This window comes from Penicillium roqueforti (genome assembly GCF_015533775.1).
Source record: "Penicillium roqueforti strain LCP96 04111 chromosome Unknown scaffold_01, whole genome shotgun sequence".
Lineage (NCBI taxonomy): Eukaryota > Fungi > Ascomycota > Eurotiomycetes > Eurotiales > Aspergillaceae > Penicillium > Penicillium roqueforti.
The window spans coordinates 974,355-996,219 of NW_024067565.1; the positions used below are offsets into that span (position 1 = coordinate 974,355).

At 50.9% G+C, this 21,865-nt stretch overlaps 8 protein-coding genes across 8 annotated transcripts; 2 read left to right on the forward strand and 6 right to left on the reverse strand.

Annotated features, from left to right (window-relative positions):
- Window positions 1–978: 978 nt before the first annotated feature.
- On the forward strand, window positions 979–1,865 carry LCP9604111_774 (uncharacterized protein; the record flags this gene model as incomplete). Its single annotated transcript, XM_039071461.1, has 4 exons — window positions 979–1,158; window positions 1,419–1,502; window positions 1,587–1,700; window positions 1,758–1,865. 4 exons carry the CDS (start codon window positions 979–981, stop codon window positions 1,863–1,865), a joined length of 486 nt encoding a protein of 161 aa, XP_038933322.1.
- Window positions 1,866–3,005: 1,140 nt separating this feature from the next.
- LCP9604111_775 (uncharacterized protein) lies at window positions 3,006–5,220 on the reverse strand (the record flags this gene model as incomplete). Its single annotated transcript, XM_039071472.1, has 2 exons — window positions 3,006–5,060; window positions 5,113–5,220. The coding sequence occupies 2 exons, from the start codon at window positions 5,218–5,220 to the stop codon at window positions 3,006–3,008; spliced, it is 2,163 nt and encodes a 720-aa protein (XP_038933323.1).
- A 426-nt stretch (window positions 5,221–5,646) lies between these two features.
- LCP9604111_776 (PalH/RIM21 family protein) lies at window positions 5,647–8,063 on the reverse strand (the record flags this gene model as incomplete). The annotated part of the gene is made up of 2 exons (XM_039071483.1): window positions 5,647–7,823; window positions 7,955–8,063. The coding sequence occupies 2 exons, from the start codon at window positions 8,061–8,063 to the stop codon at window positions 5,647–5,649; spliced, it is 2,286 nt and encodes a 761-aa protein (XP_038933324.1).
- Window positions 8,064–8,708: 645 nt separating this feature from the next.
- Window positions 8,709–10,022, reverse strand: LCP9604111_777 (pepsin-like aspartic protease; the record flags this gene model as incomplete). Its single annotated transcript, XM_039071494.1, has 3 exons — window positions 8,709–9,046; window positions 9,115–9,638; window positions 9,694–10,022. The coding sequence occupies 3 exons, from the start codon at window positions 10,020–10,022 to the stop codon at window positions 8,709–8,711; spliced, it is 1,191 nt and encodes a 396-aa protein (XP_038933325.1).
- A 1,672-nt stretch (window positions 10,023–11,694) lies between these two features.
- LCP9604111_778 (Zn(II)2Cys6 transcription factor domain-containing protein) lies at window positions 11,695–14,993 on the reverse strand (the record flags this gene model as incomplete). The annotated part of the gene is made up of 5 exons (XM_039071505.1): window positions 11,695–12,477; window positions 12,530–12,843; window positions 12,894–12,941; window positions 12,991–14,826; window positions 14,882–14,993. The coding sequence occupies 5 exons, from the start codon at window positions 14,991–14,993 to the stop codon at window positions 11,695–11,697; spliced, it is 3,093 nt and encodes a 1,030-aa protein (XP_038933326.1).
- A 536-nt stretch (window positions 14,994–15,529) lies between these two features.
- On the reverse strand, window positions 15,530–17,370 carry LCP9604111_779 (putative UV radiation resistance protein (UVRAG); the record flags this gene model as incomplete). The annotated part of the gene is made up of 2 exons (XM_039071516.1): window positions 15,530–17,251; window positions 17,308–17,370. The coding sequence occupies 2 exons, from the start codon at window positions 17,368–17,370 to the stop codon at window positions 15,530–15,532; spliced, it is 1,785 nt and encodes a 594-aa protein (XP_038933327.1).
- A 314-nt stretch (window positions 17,371–17,684) lies between these two features.
- LCP9604111_780 (mitochondrial 54S ribosomal protein mL67) lies at window positions 17,685–18,804 on the forward strand (the record flags this gene model as incomplete). Its single annotated transcript, XM_039071527.1, has 2 exons — window positions 17,685–17,954; window positions 18,076–18,804. 2 exons carry the CDS (start codon window positions 17,685–17,687, stop codon window positions 18,802–18,804), a joined length of 999 nt encoding a protein of 332 aa, XP_038933328.1.
- An 861-nt stretch (window positions 18,805–19,665) lies between these two features.
- ptcG (type 2C protein phosphatase PTC1) lies at window positions 19,666–21,464 on the reverse strand (the record flags this gene model as incomplete). Its single annotated transcript, XM_039071539.1, has 2 exons — window positions 19,666–20,133; window positions 20,193–21,464. The coding sequence occupies 2 exons, from the start codon at window positions 21,462–21,464 to the stop codon at window positions 19,666–19,668; spliced, it is 1,740 nt and encodes a 579-aa protein (XP_038933330.1).
- Between the last annotated feature and the right edge of the window lie 401 nt (window positions 21,465–21,865).

Sequence of the window (21,865 nt, forward strand, 5' to 3'; positions counted from 1 at the left end):
AGCGGTAGCGCAAAACCAGGTTCACCAAGCCGATAGCGAGGGAAAAATCCCCCGGGATTTTGTCGTCCCCTACAAAAGCATTATGGAAAACCTGGACCGCATAGGGCCAGAAATCGACGATTTGAGACGGCTATACAAGCACATGTCTACATACTGCCAGCTCCAACTTCAATAGACTGCCCTAACGGAAAAAATTGAAGCCGTTGCCGCCGCCACACGCATTACAATCTCTAAAGAGCTCAACAAGCTGCCCGATATTCAGGACCGAGCTATGGAATGCTGGGAACACCTTTTCCACCTGCCTTTCAAAGCTGGAACTCCGCATTTTCCCTCCCAAGCTGAAACCCCGCAAGACTATAAAGATCAAGATGAGATAGCGTCAGTCATCAAGGAGAAGTCACCACAAGCCTCAGCGGAAACTTCTAGATTGCTCAAAACTATCAAATTACAGTTCCATATTAATCAGGACTCAGCAAGCATGAAATTACTTATTGGCAATGTACTACGAGAATCAGAGTGGAGACGATTCAAGTAACCTACTCGGAATCCCTAGTTTCTGCCTTGAGGCTTGAAGAATCAGTACATATTACATGCAAAACCTATTTTTCTTCAATAGATGATACGTTAATCTCTATGCTCTCATCTTTATTCAATTTTGTTTGTTATTCCCTCAATACTTGCTTGCTTTAGCTACACTTCCATCTTCGTCTGCAATGACCCAACTACTCACTGGCTTCTCATGTTTGAATCTGATTGAGGCTATTGCAGCTATTGACCCTATTGACAATAATATTGTATAAAATCACTTTCACCTCTCATGTACCTCCATTTTTATCAGCTCGCTCATTTATTGTTCAATTGCAATATCTTCCTCGAGACACCATGCCTATTCATAATGTGGCCATTCAATCGAAGAACTGTATAAATTCCATGAAGCTCCTGACCAACCTATTTTTTTCTTCTTCTCTATCATCAACGATGACCCCAACTCGCTCTCGACGAACTATTCGCCCGCACTGGCCGCCTGGCATCACCAAGAAAAACGCCGCTCAGCGAATCTTCAACATACCAGAGCTGGTCTCTGAGACTGTCCACTGGCAGGTCCAGGGACTTGACGACTTCATGTACAAAGTCGCGGGGCATCGGGGGAAAGAAGCAGTGGGTGTGGCTAGCGAAATTCCGGCCATGGAAAATTGGCCTGGGTGCCAAGTGGGAGCCCTATGTGGAGGGCCAGGCGGGTTATCTCTATAGATTTGCGACTCTTAACCGAGCGTTGTATACAAAGATAATCCAACGTCAACGAACCTGGAAAAACACTATGGGTGCGATGGATACGCCGGCCGTGTCTCGCTCACTAGACGTGATCTTCGCGAAGGTCCCGGCCGGATTCCGCCCAACAGTACGCTAACCATGTCAAGCTGGCCTCGTTGGTCACCGTCAACACCGGGGATGTCCGTGTTGCTGACGCCGCGCTGAGGGATGTTCGTTTCCCGAAGCTGCGGGTATTGAAATTGTGCGTTCGAGGGAGCAGTCGCGATTCTGACATTCGGACCCTTATGGGTCGCCTTAATATCCCACGAATCTAGGGCGAATTAGTCACTGTCCTCTCCCTCAGCAGCTATGGCAGAAGGGAGCCAGAATGGAGATGGCCTCTCCACGGATTGCCCGAAGATTGGGCAAAATTGTTCAGACGGATCTCGGTATGCTTCTGCCACCGCTGTTACGATAAACCGCTTTGTACTGATTCTTTATCATAGGTTCTCTTTCTAAATCTCGAGAAAGTCGAGATCGGACACAACGTCCTTGTCGCCGATAAGGTTGTCAAGAACTTCGCTCGTCGGTACCCAGCCCCTAAGGACCCTTGAGCGGCGCTCACTCGAGCGTTCAATTATGGCCTTTGACCTCTTCGGCGAGGCTTCTTGAGTCTGAGATCGCTGCGCTTGGGGCTTTCCGAGGGTGCGTTGCAACGACCCTTGCTCCGGCAAATAATTGTGGAATTAGGGGAGGATGGATAGGGACACAATTATATGGTATAAGGTCCCTAACCAGGTTGAGGACAGTCTCGAGCATGAAGCAATTGATGGCTTTACCTACAAAGGGAGCTGACGCGATATGAGGACCTCATATTCGTTTAATTGCTGGCTTCCCTGGTCTTGGAAAGCACGCTCTTCTGCAAACTGTGGATGCCGTCTGAGTAAATAGACTCGTCCAACACAAACTCGAGCCACAAATTCTGACGGGAGAAACGATGAATGTTTCGATTGAGCCAGTCGCGGGGTTCAGGAGAAACCCCCAACACCGTCCCGAGCAGCCACCTGCATTCTTCGCTGAGTCTCATTTTACACCATCGGCTACTCCGCAATCACTCTCATCGAGTGATCCAGCTTTCTCCTATTCAAGCTGTCATGGAGTTGACAGAGTGCTGATTGATTTCAAATTATAATCAGCCGAGATCAGACAAGAACAAAAGCGGCTTATTGACAAGCAATCTGCGAATACGGACCTCATCTACCCCGTCGCTAAGTACCCGGATCTATGAACATCTTCGTGGCGATTTGATGACCTTTCTTTCCCCTGAGCTACCAGTGTACCACATTTGTTCGAACTGAACTGGCATGTAACAATCTTCACGGGAACTAAGTAGTAAGAGGACCTTTCTTCAAGTCATTGCACCGTTGATAACCGGCAGTGTCATCCGTATAGCCCTGCACACCTAGGCTACATTCAATATAGCTTAGTCTGAATGGACCATACTCCCACTTTTTCTATCCAGAATATCTAATAAAATTCAATTTACAAATAAGAGGGACATAAACCCCATAGAGAGGAGATATCCCCACATGTAGTATATATACTTTTCCAACGCCGAGTAGCACAGGATATAACCTGCTTTAGCTCTAAAGTGAAACACCTCAAACCCAGGCCTAGGGATAAAAAACCAACACCGCTCTTTGGTATGCCAAACTCCTTTGTATCATGACGCCAGAATGCGAAGGACAACCGTCTTAAATCTCCTGCGAGTCCAACGCCCACACCTCCCAATGCTGTAGAACCTCCCATCCTACCCGTCGCGCGCGCCGTTTCCACACAAAGCCATCATCAGTAAAGGTGTGCGGGTAGCAGCCGTAGACCGGAACACCCTCGTTGTCTTCGGCTCTGTTGGGTGTCCTCGGGCAGGGTGGCGGTCTGTGAGTTTCGCAGCCATCTAGATCGCGTGATCGTTTCCCTAATGTTGATGGCGGTAGGATTGGTCTTGTGCCGGGTGACTTCGACCAAGAAGAGATATGTGTTGTTTGTGTATCGGGCGACTTATGGGAGACGGCAGGCTGATACGGTGCGCTGGGTCCAATGCCGTCGGTACCTTGCGTGGGAGCGGAACTGTCTGTGGTGGTCTCTGGGGATGCATTATCACCGTTTGGTGTTTGAGACTCTTTATTGGTTCCTAATGGTATTGGGGCTTTGTAGAAGTCCTTCAACTCCCAGGCTTTCCAGCCCATGCTGATAATCTTCACGTTTCCGTAAACTTGCTTGTTGGCAAGGTCGTAGCTCAACATTTCGGTCAGGATCGAGTCGTCGATGTCCACCACTTCTGCAAAAGTCTTGGCATTCGCGAAAGTTTCTTGCACCATTTTAATGCTATCAAATCGGGCAGATGGGTATATCTTCAGTGCAGAAGTTGCAGGACCACCTGACGCCTGCCCGGTAGGTGGGGGTATGAGAAGCCGGATCGCTTTCAACTTCCGGAGGAAAGGTATTAGTAGACCCAATGAGTCCATACTAGAAAACTCGGTGGCAAGGGCAAGCTGCTCCAAATTCGGACAGCTATGGACGAGTCGCGCGACCATCCCGGTGGAGAGAGGCCATTTAGATGGAAGAAGGAGATGGCGCAATGTCGCGCCGTGATTTGTGGTAATATTTGAGAGGTAGATGTCTCGCATACTAGCTATAGCATTAAGCTGGCTAGCTGGAGAAGCAGAAGTAATAGGGGAGTTGGCTGTGGTTCCGCCGGGCGCACCAGACGAATGATGTTCGGATACTGGCGGTGTGAGCGCCGATGAGACCACCCCTCCTCCGGGCCGTGGGCAATTGAGGATGTCGCTTGATTCGGATGTGACATTGACAAAGTATAGCCGTTCGAGTCCAGAGAAATTCCCAATGAACTCCGCGCTCCGCTTTGACACTGCATCCATCCGGATGGATTTCATGCGGAGCTTGGCATGAGGCGGGACTGTCGGCCAGCTGTTCTCGACGAATGTGTTGACCAGACTTGAGCCATCAAGGCCACTGAGAAATGTGACGTCTTCGACAGTAGTCGGATCAAAAGCCCAGTTGAACTCTTCGGTGTGGAAGGCATATAGATTCTGGAACGTCATCTTCTTAACCGCCAGTGGCTGCTTGCTTGCGATCAGCTTGCGGAAGTAATCATGCAGAGAGACACTAGGCTCGTGTGCATCGCGCATCCGTGGCGACCAATGTAGTTTCAATTCGCGCAGTTTCCTACTCTTATAAAGAAGAGTCGAGATATCATCGGGGTAGCATAGCGGGTCGATATCGGTGATTTTGAGACATCGCAAATGCGGCATGCCGGGAATGACGAAAGTGGGTTGTGGGTGACGACTGGACGGGAACCGGATAGTCAGAGACGTGAGCTTCGGCAGCTGTGTCAACCCCAGAAAAACCGTGTCGAGCATTTTGGTGTTCAATTCCCAATGGAAGCTTTCCAAATTAGTCATGCGATCTATGGCAGCGCGTGCGGCGATGTTCAGCAACATCGATGCGTCGGGCACCCGGCCGACTTGGGCATGCTCCTCCAGCTCGTATTCCTTCCATTCACCCCGTAGTGTCATCGATCGTACCAGCGTCGCATAAGATCGTGTAATAATGGCATTCAATCCCATCGTGAAGGGACTAGCGCTCCCGATTCCTTCTGGTTGTTCGTCGCGATAACGGATTTTGTCGTAGGAGGTCAGCGTCAGGCTGCGGTACAGCTGTGGCAGCGCCATATAATTGAGGACTCGACATGTTCGACATAGCCGGGCGAGATCGCCTGTGTCGTCGACCTAACAACAGCATGTCAGATATGGAAATGAGATGTGCGGAGTTATCTCTCACATGTGACACAATCTCCGCAATGAGGTTCAACGGCAGAGCCATCAACTGGGCACCGCCAGGCGGTTCAGTTATGCTCGCTCCGAACATGTTTCGATTGACGGTCGCCATGATGCGACGTCCAAGGTAAGGTGTCACATAGAGATACAAAGAATGCAGGGAAATGCACCGGAATCGCGAGTTCCCGAGTGAAATTTCGTCTCCACTTTCGTAAGCCAGCCCTTGGTCAGCCAGCAGCCAAGCAGAGATCAGCGATAGTCACCACTACCACCACTACAAGCCTGTAGAGAGTATCAACTATGAGAGGACTAAGTATGGATGCAATATTATATTCAATTTCAAAATTATAATGGGTATCTTTCTAAGATGTCGAACGGAATCCTCCCAACACCTTGCCGATAATATCAAATCCATAAACTCCGTGAAATGGCCAAATATAACTGCCTAGAACACCAAGAAATCGTCCCGGGCCTAGCTCCTCAGCCTCCATTCGGCCCCTGAATCCGTCGGCCACACGCGATGCCGTAAAATGGCGTTTTATGGAGAACTTTGGCCATGCTGGCCGTTTGAAGGCCCGTGCACAAGGGACTCGGATGTCCCAGTCTGTTCCGCTGACACATCGTTCCTTTCTTCCGAGTAACTCGTATCTGTCCAGCTTTGTTGGTCGTAATTTGTGACAAGTTCACGATCCAAATGGCTGATATCCTCGTTGATCAGCGCCGCAGCTTCTGGGTCGTAGTGTAGGACATAGTCTCCACCTCCTCGCTCTACATCTGCCTCCGTCCATGGAGCAGACGCTTCTGGTCGAGAAGGAATCACCCGCACAGGCAGATTGGGACGAGTGGAGGGCGCTCCGTGATGTTGAGGTTCTATCGGCCGGCTCTCTCCCGGTGGCTGGGTGTCCTCCAGCAGGCGGTTTTGCGGGGACCATGTGTGCTGGCCGCGGCGACGCGCTGGAATAACAGTGACTGGTAATGAGCCGTCGGTGTTTTGTGGTCCAGCGCCTGGTCGGGCTTTGCGATGGAGAGAAAAGAAGAGATCGGCTCGAGACCGGGCAGCTTTTGCTTCTGCCTCGGCCTCTTCTGCTGCAGCAGATGGTCTGTGTTCTGAGAATTCTTCCTCGGCTTGTGCATACGCCACTTCTTTGGGCAGAGATGCACGTCGCCTCTTGAATGGGTGCAGGAGAACATGCCATCGTGGATCGGCTTGCACGATCTGCGGGGATTGTTCTCGGGTATTTTGAACGGAAAGAGCTTGATTATGGATACCCGGAGTATGTGGCTCCCTGCCTTCGAGTTCCTTGGCTTCGTCCATTTCCTCCTCCTCGTGCATATTTGGCATTGCGACCGGAGGCGTAGGGCTAGCCACTGGATGATATCGGACATTGTACACTGTGCTTGCTGCACTGGTAGTATCAGCACGGCTGATCGGTGTGATCGCCGCTGGGGGTGGAGTAGGCCGGTGACCGTTTGGGCCCCGCGGCGCCGACGCAGCGGCTTGGCTATATGGTGGTGCTCTGGCTCTTTTGTTTCGATTGCCAAGAGGCAATCCAGCCCGAGCCCGTAGAGGTCGATGGGCTAAACCCATCACGCCGCCCCATCCTGACGATGCGCCATTGCCGCCACCTTGGTCGTGTCCTTGTGGGGAGAATCGCGGCCAGTCAACTTCCTCGGATGGAGTGACTTCAAGCATTTCATCGCCATCAAAAACCTCTCGTCCAAGAATCCCATCCTTGGTTTCATCTCGTTCCAGCGCTTCAATACGTTCTACCCATTCCCAGACCACCACACTGGCCGCTGCAGAGCCAACCCATCGAATATAGGTACCCCAGCCAGCAACTTCAGGCTTGGCAATATCCAAAACAAAAAAGACAACAGGTATCAAAATGGCGCATAGCGAGAGAAGAGCCACTAAGCAGATATTCCGCATCTTGGGGTGGAAAAATGCGTATCGGTGCTTGGATATCGAGTAGAAAATCACCCAAGCGGCATAGAGAAGGTTAAGCGACAATTCGAACAAGTAGCTCAGAGCAGGAATGGCATCCTCGTATAGCCTGGGTCGTGTCGGAGCGTTCCTCGCCCAAAAATTGTCCAAAATACTAAAAGTCGTATCCAGCACAATCAACGCAAACCCAGCCCATTTGATCATAACTTTTTCCTTATGTCGCGGGAACAATCGAATCAACGTCTGAACCTGCGCAAGCCACAGAAATGTACTCGATATGACGCGCACGATGCGAATTTCCATGCCGTCGATAACCTCCTGGGAAAGCGCCTCGGCATCGGAAAACCCATAGTTATACTGCCGCTCGGCGACTCGGAAAGAATCCACCGTGGCGATAGTCAGCGAGATCGCAACCAAGATCGCAGCCACTTTCTGTAGCCACGGTCGTCCGCCGACTCCAACCACCGACGAGTTCCCGCTATATGAGCCGCTGATCATCCCATGGCGGCCGAGGAAGTTGGCGCCGCCGCCGGGGCCGCCGACGTAAAACGTGCGTGGCGTGATGAGAAGGATTATGACGAGGAGATAGCTCACGACAGTCGCACAACCGATGGCATATAGCTGTGGGGTAATGGAGGAATAAAATGGATCGCGCGTATCGAGAACGGCGGAGATGTGAACCTCATCGGTTGGGGAGCCAGTGCAGACAGGCTCGAAGACGGCATTTTCACTGAGGGTAATAGCGAATGACTTATTAAGATAAACGAGTCCTATAAAGAATTCGCACCTCGTAATTAGATATGATTCTAGAAGGGGCGTTCCAAACACCAAGTCTGCGACCGGCAAACTGCAGCCTGCGGCCCAAGGACCAAAGTGTCGATGAAGATAGGAGATTACATACCATTGATAGGCAAGACGACAGGCGTACAGCCCGGCGTATAAACCTTCGTCGTAGTCGGTGTTGGATTCGCCCAGATCTGGCGGGGAAGCAAGTGGAAGTCATTTTCCATGATGTGACTCGATGTGAACGGCCTCGAATCGCCGTCACAGGAAACAGTTCATAAACCGCGCAATTTCCACCGATACGCCCTTGTCGTAGACCCTTCACTGGTTAAACTCCCATTATTGACTCTGATCGCGTACAGACGGTGCGAATCCAAAATCCGGGGGGGGGGCGATTCTGGAAGGGAACTGGAGAAACAGCAACGGCGGTGTGAGAGTCGGGGGACACGAGACGAGCAATGTTTTCTTTCTGTCCTACTCCGAGAAAAGAATGAAGGTCGTAAGATCATAAAGGAGATAAATCTACAAGGAGACAAGGAATTAAGGAATTAAGGTGAAAGTCTGGATGCTCCGCCCATTTCTCGGCTCCGCATTGGCTCCTCCACAAATTCCTCACGCTTATCGCCACACCGTTGATGTTGGGTCTACTCCGTACACTCTTCTATATCTCACGGTTTCACCAATATATGCATGCCCATTGTATTGATATGTATAAGCTTAGCTGAGTCAAGGGCCAAATTTCACTATGTTGACTGATCGAATCCAACATATCTATCATCCATGTATCACATCGCTCTTCGCTGTACAACATTATCACACATAAGAATCGCCGATATTCCATGGGTACCATCTCATCAAGAGATTTATTCCATTTATGCCTGGGCAGCGAAGCCAAGACGAGGTCCCTCGGAGTCGAAAACGACGTACTGGCTCTTGAGGAAGATATCACCGAAGATGGAGAAGCCAATGCCAGAGTTGCTCTGGATACCACCGTAGCAGCTGGAGCTACCGGTAGAGACAGGTGCGAAGTTGATGTACTTGCCGGGAACAACGGCATCGTAGCCATTGATGGTCACAGTGAAGTCAGGCAGAGTGGCGCTGCAAGGGAAGATATAACCACCAGCAGAGCTGCTGTTCTGGGAGCCGGTAACCTTCTTGTAGTAGGCGGTGACAATAGAGCTATCGAGCAGGAGGAGAGTGGTACCGGTATCTATACAATTCAAGAGATTAGTCATGGTAAACAAAGCATGGATGTCCACAAGGGAGAATGTAACTCACCAGCAATTCCGGTAATAGACTTGCCAGCAGCACCAGTGCCGATCTTGTAGCTGTCGGCAGTGAAGGACCAGAAACCATCGGAGTCATCAACGTCGGCGTAGGCCAAAGTTCCGGTGTACTTATCCGAGTCGATGTAGCCGAAGTCGTAGGTGCCAGGGGCGCCGTGCTTGAGAGTCACGGCGAACAGAGGCTCGCCAAGGCTAGACTTGACGGTGTCGAAGAAGGTCTTCTGGGGGGTAGGGCTGACGGTGTTGATGGAGCTGAAAGCCAGACCCAGCAGACCATCGTTGTTCTTGTCCTGCAGGAACTGCGAGCTGATCTTCTTGGCAGCCTCAACAGCTTGGCCAGTGGCCTTGACTCCACCAACAGTGACGGTGTCCTTGTAGACATCACCGCTAGCACTGCTGCCATCGCCGTATGAAATGGACCAGCTAGCACCGGACAGCTTAGTGCCGGAGCTGCCAACGTTGTAGACGTCGTGGCCGGACTGCTGCGAAGAGGTAAGCTCGCTAGAGAAGACCCAGCTATATGAATTGTCAGTTGTTGCCCTTGCTAGTCATGCCATATCAACCAACTTACAGGTCAGCAGAGCCAGTGTCGAAGTCCAAGTTCAAGGTAGAGCTGCCAATGGTGACTGGAGTGAGATACTCAACGTCGTCGGCCTCGGGCGTGGTAATGGCGGAACCGCTCACGGCAGCAGCGTGAACTGTGGCCGGCACAGTAGCACCATACTTGACCAGTGCATTGGCGTACAGACCAGGCAAGTTGACAGTCCTGGTACCGGGAACAGCCTTCTGCACCTGGTTCACAGTGAAGCCCTTGCGGGGGCTCTTGACCGGCACAGCCGCAGCTGAAGCAATGGCCGAGAAGCAGGTGAGAGCGACGGTAACTTGGCTGAAGACAACCATCGTGATAGTTCTATAGAAGAATGAATAGATCTATTGTGAACGAAGACGATGCTGGAGAGGATGGATTTCATAAAGAGATGGAGGCAAGACCTCCTTTATAGCTTTCCTGATGGATGAAATCCGCCGGCGTCCGAGTAGAAGGCATCAACGGGGCTGTCTATCGCAACATCCAGGACAAGGTGATAATACCCTTGTAGGAAGGAAACATGACGATCCTGCAGAATCCAGTCAAGTCGAAGAGAAACTTCGAGATCGTCACGGATACCATCGGCCATCCAGGAGCACGACGGAGTCCGCCAAGTAGGCGATTGAGGGGTCAAGCCAAAAAGGGACATAGTGCCAGGGTCTCAAGAAGCTAAGATGGTATCAAATGGACGTAAGAGGATTAGCGCGGCCAGCGCACAGGGGCGGGAGATGTATGAGATGCAACACAAGCAAAATGCCCAGGGAGCTTGGTTGTAACAAGCTATCTAAGCAGAACGGAGAAGTCCGGCCAGGCCAAGGCGTTGTCTTGAGAGACTGCGTCTGGATACATCATTGGGTGAAGACTGGTCGATCGCCATACTTGGCCATCCTTGTGTAAGAGGACAATAGGTTGCCATTGGCTCAAGCCGATAGCCAGACTACTTGGATTGTCTTTCGGCTATGTTGTAGTCACGCTGCATCGAGGGATTGTTCAGAGACGCTGGAGACTAGAGCCCTGACGATCATCGCCCGTTATCTCCACGACAGCCAATCACCTGCGCGAAAGGCCAAAACTAGGTCACATCGCTCCATTAGGGTAATTTGGCCTCATTGGATGAGAGACATTCTGCGTATGAGCCTTTTGGGTTTAACCTAGTGCCTAGTAAGGCCATACTAGCTCTCAATGAAACAAGAACAGTTATAATCTCCGACGGGGATCCGTCCCTGCATTGTATGCTCCACCAATCCTTATACAGAACATCAACATGGGGTCCACGATGCCAGACCGATGTGACCCTTCACGGAGAGAGACCAAATAGCGGCTCTTATCTGCATCGAAGGCATCGAAGGATCTAGCGGCCGTCGAGATGGCGATCTGCTCATGGGATCGGCGAGTAAGATAGTAGACCCTACGTACTCGGCAGGGATAATTGAGTGCCGTGCATGCCATCAATCGCATTGTTTGTAGTCTATGAGGTGACTCTTATGGTAATGTATTACTCTCGACCTGACTGTAATGAAATACGGCAATAGTTACTATATTTACATTGTTCTCAAGCTTAACCCATCTCGTATCACCATTATAAGGCCAAAGCCACCCGAAAGCTTCAACCTCCGCGGCCCAAGAAACTTTTAAAATATCATGTGAAAGTCAGGAGAATAAAAGTACTTGATTTCTGCATGAAACTAGAGACCCCGCAATCGAATAACCCCCCGACGGACACCGCCGGGGAGGTATAGGGATTCGCAATAATCAATGATGGGCTGCAGTAATAGCACCATCGGCAGAAGAATCGGTTGATGCAAATTACGGCAAATGGTGTAGACAAGAAATAAGAAACGCCGGGTGGAAAACTCAGGGGTATATAATTTCAAGCAAAATAATAGAAAAAGGTACAGACCATGAGCTAGATCCCGAAAAAGACTCCCATATTAAAGTGTAAGACTAAAAAGAATACCAAATTGTTCGTCATCATCATTATTTTCATCACAGGTACTGGGACGATAACCCGGCCCCAGTCTCACCCTCGCCGTTGGTGTTTCCATCATACCCCTCATTGAGGAGTACCTCGAGCATGTCAAACTCGCCAAGCATGGGTCCCGTCCCACCAAGGCCCTGGTCAACAATTCCGGTGGAGCTGTTGAAGAATTGATCAAGAGGCAAGGCAAACCAATCCGGAAGCGCGCCGGAGGTAGAGTGGTGGCTGTCCCCCATAGGCTGTGATGAGGGGACATGGTTTGGCGATGATCGGTCCATATCATTGGCAGGGAATGTCGAGCTGGATTCGTAGTAGTTGTGGTACACGGACGGCGGAGGCGGCATGAAGGATACGTTGAGGTTGGATGAGTTGATCGGCTGGGCAGGAATGTTCGCCAGTGGGTCATTTCCTGACACCATCGGGGGGCCGGTGCCAGGAGTATCCACATATCCTAGGCCCGACCCGCCTGACGTCGTATCATGACCCTGGTTAGCGGACCAGGGTGTATTCGGGCCCTCACGACGAGTCGTTGAGTGATCGCGCGATGGTGAATGAGGCCGAGAGCCTGAGACTGAGGTACGATCATGTCCGTCTCCGTCTGCGCCGCGGTCATGCGGTGCAAAGCGCAGAAAGCGCGTCCGAATGCTGCTAGTGAGAAGCTCGAGAAGCCGGGCTACCGTGTTGCTGAGGTGCACGTCATCCACAACATAATTGCGCAGTGCCTCTACCGTCCGGTCCTGCAGGTCTAGAGAGACTCGCACGTCGTCTTCTCTGGCACCTAGAGTGAAAGTCTATGGTCAAGATTAGTATTATGCTTGCCGGGGTTTCCACTAGAGACCATACCTTCAAGATGAAGATCATTCCAGACAAGATTCGGAAAAACGTTCGAATGGGTGCGTGTCTGAGACGACCTTCAGGGACAAGGCCTTCCAATACTGTTTGCAGGATTTTGCGCGACGAATCAATGACTTCCTGGATATAATGCTCATTAACACGGTAGAGCTCGTTCAACGTTTGGAACCAGCTGCTGCTGCTGTTAGACGGCCCCGATCCTGGTTGGCCATTCTGGGTCTGGTTATGAGTCTGGGTGGATTCGTTGGACATGGTAGTCCATCGATCAACGACCGCTTGTAGAGCGAGGGAATTTATATAGAGACCTGCTTCCATGTCAGCTGTTATCCTTCAACGAATCAGGCTGTCAACTTACGGGTGTACTCGAGCTCAATCAGCAAAACGCTCCGCATTGCTGGTGAGACTTCTTTCTGTTAGCTTTCTTATCCATATTCAACGGCCAATTGACTTACGAGTCACACTGTCCAGCTGCTGCTGGAAATCTCGTAGATAAGGTTGGAAGCGGTCGATCTGCTCACGATATCTCCCACTCCTGATCAGATCCATCGTCTGGTCACTAGATGCAAACAGCAAATGATTGGCTTGATAGACAATTTTCGAAATGCTAATCCAGCAATCCTGCATCCGATCAAGATTGGCATCAGCATCATTTGCATCAGCGGATGTCGGCGTGATATCCTGCCCCCATTGAGGCAATGGGAGCATAGAGGGGATCCCAAGACGTCCACTACTATGCGTAATAAACACAAGAATCAAACGCCGTAGTCGACGTTTCCGTGTTTGCTCGGATAGCGACTCATTAGCCGCCTTGGCATCTCCCTTCGGGTCGAAGACACCAAGTTCAAAAGCTAGAGCTTGCGCCGTACTCAGTAGCATCCATGACATCCGATCCGATCGCCAGGCCGGTTCCAGCCATTTTTGAAACGCGACCCTTCCCTCTGAGCCTTTGCTATTATTCTCGCCGTCGTTGTCCTGGTGGTCGGCCTGACTGTATATCTGGGGATCTGTATCCAAAAGAGAATTTTCATCGTCGCCCGGTGGAAAGTGTAGGTTTCGTGGGTGCCACTCTGTAAGAAGAAGCATAGCTTCTATAGTGCCCAGCGACCTCAATTGCCCACCCATACTACCTTTGCTTGACGTTGATGAACTCGAATCAAGTGATCGAGATCGGCCAATGCCCGAGGTCCCAGCGTCAAATTTCTCTTGGCCCCAGAATAGGCGTTCTACCATGCTGCGTAGATATGCCCAGAGACGATCATGGATATAGAATGCCCGCGTATTGGCACCCTCACCCTTGGGTTTCAGATGCCTAGATGCGATAGTGAGAATTGTAACCGCCAGCACTGGCTCATCGGTAAGCAACGTGCGGTGTGTAGAAGGATGAGAAAAATCAGGGATTACAACAGGGCTCATCGGCGCGAGGTGTTCATAGTAATACGCCACATAGTCCATGCCTTCCTCCACTGTAAGCCAACCGGCACGGACGAATCGCAATCGTGACCAGGCTCGGATTGCGTCCAGATATGTCGGCTCTGGGGGAGGGTTGTTGACTGGGCTTTCCCTTTGGGGGCCGGGATCCGCGATCTGGGGATCTACCGGCCCTGAAGCACCACCCGGGTAGTATGTTGACCCGCCCATAGACATTCCTGATCGAGGTGTCCGCACAAAGGACCCACCCAAACTTCGAGGTGAACTACCTTGTGGTAGAGGTGAAGGCCCCGAGTTAAAGGACGAGACAGACTGTCGTGCAGCAAGCCGATTTTCGAGGCTCTGGCGGTTGAGATCCTCTGTCCTGCCTGCAGCTTCAGAGAGAAGATGCAGAGCGTCGTGGGTGTTTGTAATTGCCGGTGACAGCAACTCTACTGCTGTGCGATTCATCATCGGAGGCCCTCCATAGCTAGGTGGTGCAGGCCGTTCGATGCCAGGATATATAGGAGGTCGTGTTGTTGGCACACTGGGCATGTAACGCGGAGTTGGAGGTGCTGGAGGCGCATGTGGCGCATGAAGTGCATGAGGTGCAGAAGGTGCCTCGGACCATCTCTGTTGGGCAAGCACGGCTTCACGGTCGAACTGAGGTGTATCGGAAGGCGCAAATGGCGGACCTTGACTTTCATTCTTGGCCACCTCCCCAATCATCATTCGCTTGTCGCGATGGAGGATTGCCGCTGCCTCCAATTCATCTTCCTCGGCATCGGAGGTCTTGCGCTTTCGACGCGTTGCCGAAAATTCACATCGTTTACTTTCGCGACGACATCGAACACAGGGTGGGGGGCGAGGATTATCGACACCTATTTTTTTTGTGGTCAGTCCGACCGCAGAATGAAAAGGAATGGGAGTCCATACTTCCTAGATCACACTTGACCTTGCGTTTGCGACATGGATCACAAGCCTGATATCCTCGGCGATGGTGTGCATCAGACTCCGCCTTGCTGTACACACTATTATTGTCCCCCATTTCGTGGATCGCAATCATGGGGAAGGCTCCGACACAAAGCGATGGAAAGCGAGAATAAGCCTTAAAAAGGCGGTGGGGGTGTTCTTACTCCGACGACTCGGACTAAAACAGTGGGCACAGAGTCTTGGAAAGACAATAGAAGATGAAATTGCACTTGAAATTGCCAAAGGAGATCTCTTGGTCGAAATATCAATTGAAGTCAGAGTTTGCTCGCAGTCACTGGACCTGGTAGTTTCCATTGTATAATGAGAACTCTGCGGGGTAAGACACGGAATTCCAGAATACCACCTACATATGTACAGATATATATATGCACATGTACATCTCATTACTTTGAAAAGTAGATCCTATTCTAATTCAGAAATGCGACAATTCAACCCCGACGTTCAAGATGTAAATGCACAATGCTTCTAAACCGAGAAGAAAAAGGAGCAGGGGAATGCCACAGGCTAAAGTTGGTGGCAATTCCACTTGAACGGTATATTCAACCCTCCACAATTCATTCTCTGTTCTCTGTACTAGAAAAAAAAACCTGTCTATTTCACCCGCTGTGAGGCGAGGCTAACGTTCATCCGGGACATTGACTCCCAAGCTTTGCGTGGCGGCACCAGCTCACCAGATGCACCACTGTCCACGCTGCCACGACGTGAGAGATCAGGCGGGGACCGCCCAGCAACGAGAGCTCTAACACCACCAGCTTTTCGGGCGGGGATCACCGAGTCGCCAGAAGTAAGAACGTAAAGAAGGTACTTGAGATTCGGAAGAGTGTGTCGGATATCCAAGACGCGCAGTCCTTGTTTGATGAGGATGTATTCAATGTCTTTGTTGAGCAAGAAGACCGCGTACTCGAATCGATACTGGACACTCACCGGATAGAGGGGGTAGGTGCGCTGTGGGAGTGATGCAGAGATGGGGTCTTGTATGAATGATGTTGACCCGTTCGCGTTGATCGAGTATGGGAGATGCACCGACAGATAGAATGAGAGCAGATAGACCAAGTGAGCTGTGTGTCCCAATGCCGCTGCGACTACCTCACGGTCGATATCCTCGAAAGTCGAGTTTGGGAGGGCCAGCCCGGCGATGGTAAATGCCAAGGGTTCATCGGGGATGGGCTCAATGGGGTAGATCGTGAGAAGATCTTCAGCAATACGTCGGACCTGGCCCTTGGTATCCTCCCCATTTTGCTCGAGCAATTGCTCGCTGGAAACTAACCTCTCCTGAGCCTCGGGAAGATGACCGCGTGTCTTTTCCTGAGTACTACGGCCTTGTTCCATCGCTTCTTTTCGGGCTTTGATACTGGCAATGAGCTCTTCTTTGCGCCTGACTGCGGTGCGGACTCGTTTGCGCTCCATGGCGACATAATGCTTGGTAAGAGCAAGCTTTTCCTGTGCCGCAGCTGCATCACTCGCTACATTCAATGAGCGCTCATTCTGCTGTAGGATTGAGCTAATCTGAGCCTCCAATTTTTCCCTGGTTGCCAGTGCATCCTGTACACATTCGTCCAAATTGGCCAATCTCATCAAAGCGTCATAGGACGAGGATGGTAAGACAGTACCCTCTGCAGTGGCCCTCTGTCCTGCAGCTTGGAGCGATGTTTCGACCGGCGGAAGGTCAGTGAGATTGGAATAGACACCGTCTGGGAAGTGAAAAAGGATCGAGTTCGCAGGAAGTGGTTGGTGGAAGCTCTCCAATGTTTTCCCCAAAAACTGCAGCGATCGCAAATGCAACTGTAGTTCAACTAATAGAATAAACCCAGACATGTCCCCGGTCTTTGCCCAGAGTCTCAGAGTCAATTCGTCCATTCGAGAGATATATGGGCCACACAGATTCAAGTCGAAAAATCGGAAACTCGGATTGTTTGCACGGTCGACCGTCTCGCTAATATAGACCGGCTTGTTAAGACCATCACAATGAAGTGAGAAGAATGTGTCCGCCATACGGCTATTGGTGATATCTTCGAGTCTGACCTGCCGAATTTGAGGATTGGGGTCGTTCCAGAACAGGGTACTTCTGCGACGCATAGAAGGCATCGCAGGCTCCTTTGCATTGTCATGTTGACTGGAATGCGACTTGAGATCAGTGAAGGATCGAGAGGGTTGCAAAGTGCGGTTTGTGCTCTGCGATAGGATCTTCGACGGCGTCTTTAAGGTATTTGGGATATCGTCGTCATCAATGGTTTTGCCGTGAGCTCGAGCCGGGGGAGGCGTCACAACTAAGTTGCGTATAGAGATTCCCTGGAGATGCCGAAGCCTACGGTTCTAATAGTTTGTCAGGATCTAGCACCGACGTGTTCTCTTCCATTCTCCATACATACCCATGCATAGAGCCATGGCCTCTCTCTGCGGGCACCTATATCCTGCTCCGTGTCCTCATCCATAACGCCAGCGCTGCGGGAGAGCGCGGTGGTTTAAGTAGTGCGTTGCTAATAAATCAAGTCACTCATATTAAAGACAACAGTAACAGGCAAATTGCAGTTTGAAGCAATTGAATTGGCGAAAGAGAGAATAGTGAGCTGATAAGAGATGATGCGGAGAGCAAGCGCCAAGACCTCAGCGTTCCCCGTCAAAAAATCGACCTCCCGTCTCTCTCGATCAACACCGTCTGGCGCCTCCCACCAATGCAATAAAGCCGCACTTCTCACTGCCCCGATTCTTCCCAGATCGACTGTACGCAGCCTCCGGTTCGGCCGCAATGGCCTCCAACGCAAAGTCTTTCCAAAAGGTGCTGGATGCAACAGCACTTGCGGCCACGAAATTCATCCGCCGGCCACCGATTGATCCGAAATTACCAATTCAAGGAAAGCCCCGAGTACCGGGCTCAAATGCATTCAAAGATCACCAGGAAAAGGAGGGTCGACGGTTACAGAAGGCCTTGAATTCCGTCAGCCACGGCAAGAACATCTTCGTGTACAACAACATCCGCACGAAACAGGTTGTATACTCATTGACTCGCTACCTGGAGGTGAGTTTCTTTTCCCCTACTGGCACGGGCTTTGAAAGCTCCGGTCTCTCGCGAAACCCTCTATGCTGTCCTATCCTTCCAGTCCGCCGTATCGCAATTTTCTAACTTTTGGGACCTTTAGAAAAACAACCTCCTCAAGCAATGTGTCAACCACGGCAAAAAGACCATTCCCGCCACAGTCCGCAAGGATATGTGGGTGCCATACTTCTCTGTGCACTTCAACGAGGCACAAGTCGGACTGAACGTCTATAACCACCTGCGGCAATTCGCGTTGCTGCGCCAGCTCTCCCCGCCCAAGGAAATGATCACCGTGACACAAGAATATCTCGATTCGAAGCGGCCGGTAGACCTAAGGGACCAGAAGCAATGGGACAAGGAAAACATGGGAAGAGTGGGCCAGATCATGATGAAGAAGGAGCGTGCTTACGCCCTGATGAACCAGAAGGCCACCGCGATTGCCGACATTGCTTTCGTTCTGCAGAAGCACCGAGACCATATCGTGGAGGGTGTGCCGGAGAGCTCCAAGTCCGGATACAAGACTCTCAAGGCCCGTAGGCGCAGACGTGCGGCTCTCCTGCAGGAGGCCGCGCAGGCTAAGGAACGTGCGGGTGAGGTTGCATCGCTCGAGGAGCAGCTGCAGGTTCAGATTAGCGCGGACCACAACGCGCCACAGGAGAAGTCTGTTAAGATCTTGTGGCAGGATACGTACGATGCGCAGTTTGCGAAGAACTGGCCCGATTACATTGAGCACGGTCAGCTGCGCTGGACTCGTAACCACATGATTGGCCAGGAGGACCTTCCAGTCCCTAGCGAGGACATCATCGCCGATGGTTCGTTTGAGCAGGCGTAGACGTTTGGTGTCATTGACGTTCTTCTTCTCTCCTGTCCGTCGCAGACCAAGACGAGACGTTTTGTGTGTGTTGATATCCATTTCCCTCTGGCTTTGGTCTGATGGTTGGTGCTTTTTGTATTTTCTCTCTTGTCTCTCTGTCTAGCTTATCCTAGCATCCATAAATTGTACTTTTAGATATATCAAATCACAAGAAGATATGGCCACCTTCCAAGTGCTGTCTTCTTTTGACATCTTTTCTAGCGTCCTGTTAAGTGCGATCTCTTTCGTTTTTTTCTTTGTATCATCTTCGTTCTCTAGATGAACGGTGGAAAAGATATTATAATGCACAAGGCCTCAAGTTTAAACGACTAACTAGGGCGTTCTAAATCAAAATCCTTTTCGTTCATAGCAAATCAACCGACTGTCTATCCTAATGTCCATCGCATCATTGCTGATCATACCCTACACCAGCAGCGGATACAACAGACAGGTACCATGTCTTCGGTTTAAAGAATCATTTGATGGAAAACAAAAGAGCCTAATCTCATAGCGGCCAAATTCAGGACAAATATCCTAATAATAGAAGGAATAGAAAGACTTATGCTAACAAAAGACATCAAGACCACCAAGTCTGATCTCGTAATAAACAAAAGGTTGAAAAATGAAGACAACGGGCAACCAGTGTGCACCATTGACGCCAATGTGCAATGTAATAAGTAAGCGACAGGAAGGGAAACTCCAGAAGATATTCCGGGTTGGGTACATTGCTCCCAGAAGCACCAGATGTAGATAGCAGACGAAAAGAAAGAAATGGACACGTTCTATCAATTCGTTTCACAGCTTCAGAATGGTGTTTCGGCTTCATAACATGTCGTAAAATCACTGAGTCGAGCCGGACGGGTTGTCCGGGCTTCTATTCGGACTCAGAATGTCCACAGAGGGAAGGTCGTTATTCTCTTTAGATGACGTCTCGGGCCCGGGGTCTTGTTTGTCATTGCTGTTGGCCATTCTCTGAAGAACCTCTTCATTGGCCTTCTCTGCCGCTGCGGGATTATCTGCAAGACCGGAAGCCACGAGGCTTTTCTGTGCTTTCTCGACAATCTTATCGGCCTCACTCACGCCCCCAGCCACCTTTGTATGCGGGTCCCCGTCCACGCCTATCAATTCCGCATTGTTGTTGACAATGTCCTTGACACGGTTGGAGTCGAGGCGAATCACCATGCAAGACAGGTTGTCGGTGCTGAACCGTGCAAGGGCGTGGTCAACAAGAATCTTTGAGGCATGTTGAGCATCTTGAACGTTCCGGATTAGATCGACAGATTCCTGATCACTGCAGACGTCCCATAGCTATTGAATTATAATTAGCTTTCTTGTATCATCAACTTTGTGAATAGATTTCAACTTACACCATCGCAGGCCAAGATGATAAACTCATCGGAATCTGGCTGGATAACCGTCTCTGTCGTGTAGGGATGCCCAGTCACAAGGTCTTTCAAATATGCATCGCCCAAGGCACGGGTGACGGCCAGAACTCCATTCACACGGTTGTTCAGGATTAGCCCGCCAGCGTTGGCAACTCTTCTCCCTTCATTCTCATCGCTACCCTTATGGTCATAGGACAAACGAAGTGCTTTCCCATTACGACATAATACAATGCGTGCATCGCCAACGTTGGCTGTGTACAATACCCGTTGCCGAATAGCCTTGTCCTGCAACTTCGGGAGCACACCAGAGACGCCCGGAGTAGCTTGAGTCGGGGTTTCGACATTCTCTGAATTCGCATCCGCTTTCGTCGCCGCGGCAGCCGCCGTGCCAATGGCAGAAGAACCGGTGGCCGACTGTGAGTTGGGTACACGATCTTCCCACCGAAGCACGGCAGTGACGGCTGTGCACCCAGAGTTTTTGACAGGCAATTTCTCCAACTGCTGGTCCACACTGGTGAAAGTCTGATCAAGAAGCTCTGGAACGGGAGTGCCTGGGCTTTTGCGCATGACATCCTCAAGAATCAAATGCAACTTCTTTCCACACCACTCTGCGGCAAAGGTGCCGGCATGCCCATCGAAAATCGCAAAATAGCCATTGTCTGTTTCTACAACGGTAGATGAATCCTCTGATGACTGTGACACGCTAGTCTTGGGGGAACTAGCACCATTTAGCTCTGGTGCAGTTGGGGCAGGGGTGCCTAGGAAATTGTAGAGATAGGCATGCGTATCTTCCATTGTCCGGCGACATTTGCGATTACGGTCTTCGGTAACACCAACGCGGAAGGATGACCGAGCAGTCGGCGCAGATTCACCGGCGGAGTTATTGAACGACCCTTGAGGGACGCTGAGGGCCGGGTCCATCTTTCCAAGCTTCTGTAGTGGGCTTTCCGCAATCGAGGGACTGGTGCTGATCGCAGAACTATCCCGGCCGTTCAAGTTCAGGGAACTTTTGGCGCTATTGAAGAAATTTGCCGCTTTGGTAACGGTACTACTCCTGCGCTTCTTCTCGCCAGTGGTACCCTGTTCTTCACTTTGTCGACGGTTGAAAAACCCAGCGCTGGGCGGAGAGAATCTCTTATCTCGTGGACTGGTACCGATTGAATCGGTTTGGAGGGTCAAGGAGTTGGGGTCGAGGCCAGCCTCTGGGAGTGCGTCTACTTTATCTTTAGGTGGGCTCGAGGAGCCACTGAACATTCTGCTCAGTAACCCACCCTGCGAAGAAAAACTGCGGCGCTTATTTCCTGCCAGCTTGATTGTATCCCTTCAAGAGGAATTGGTGGATCGGGATGGTGGTTTAGTGATGGGCGGGGCGAGCACGGAGGGGGCGCTGCGAGGCTGACGTAGGAGTCGGTCGGTCGAGGCCGAAATAGGAAGAATTGGGCTGTAAGTGCTAAATAAATCAGCAACGAGTATTTTTGGGAGCGAAGAGATGTCTGAAATGAAAGACAATGAGGCGCAAATATAAAGAGGAAGATGGTTTAGGCAGTGAGCGGCACAGACATGCAATGGGGGGGGGGGGGGGGGGATGTGGGGAGGGGGGGGGGGGGTGTTTTATGTTCCACCACAAAAAATATAAAACACAATATAACGAACCA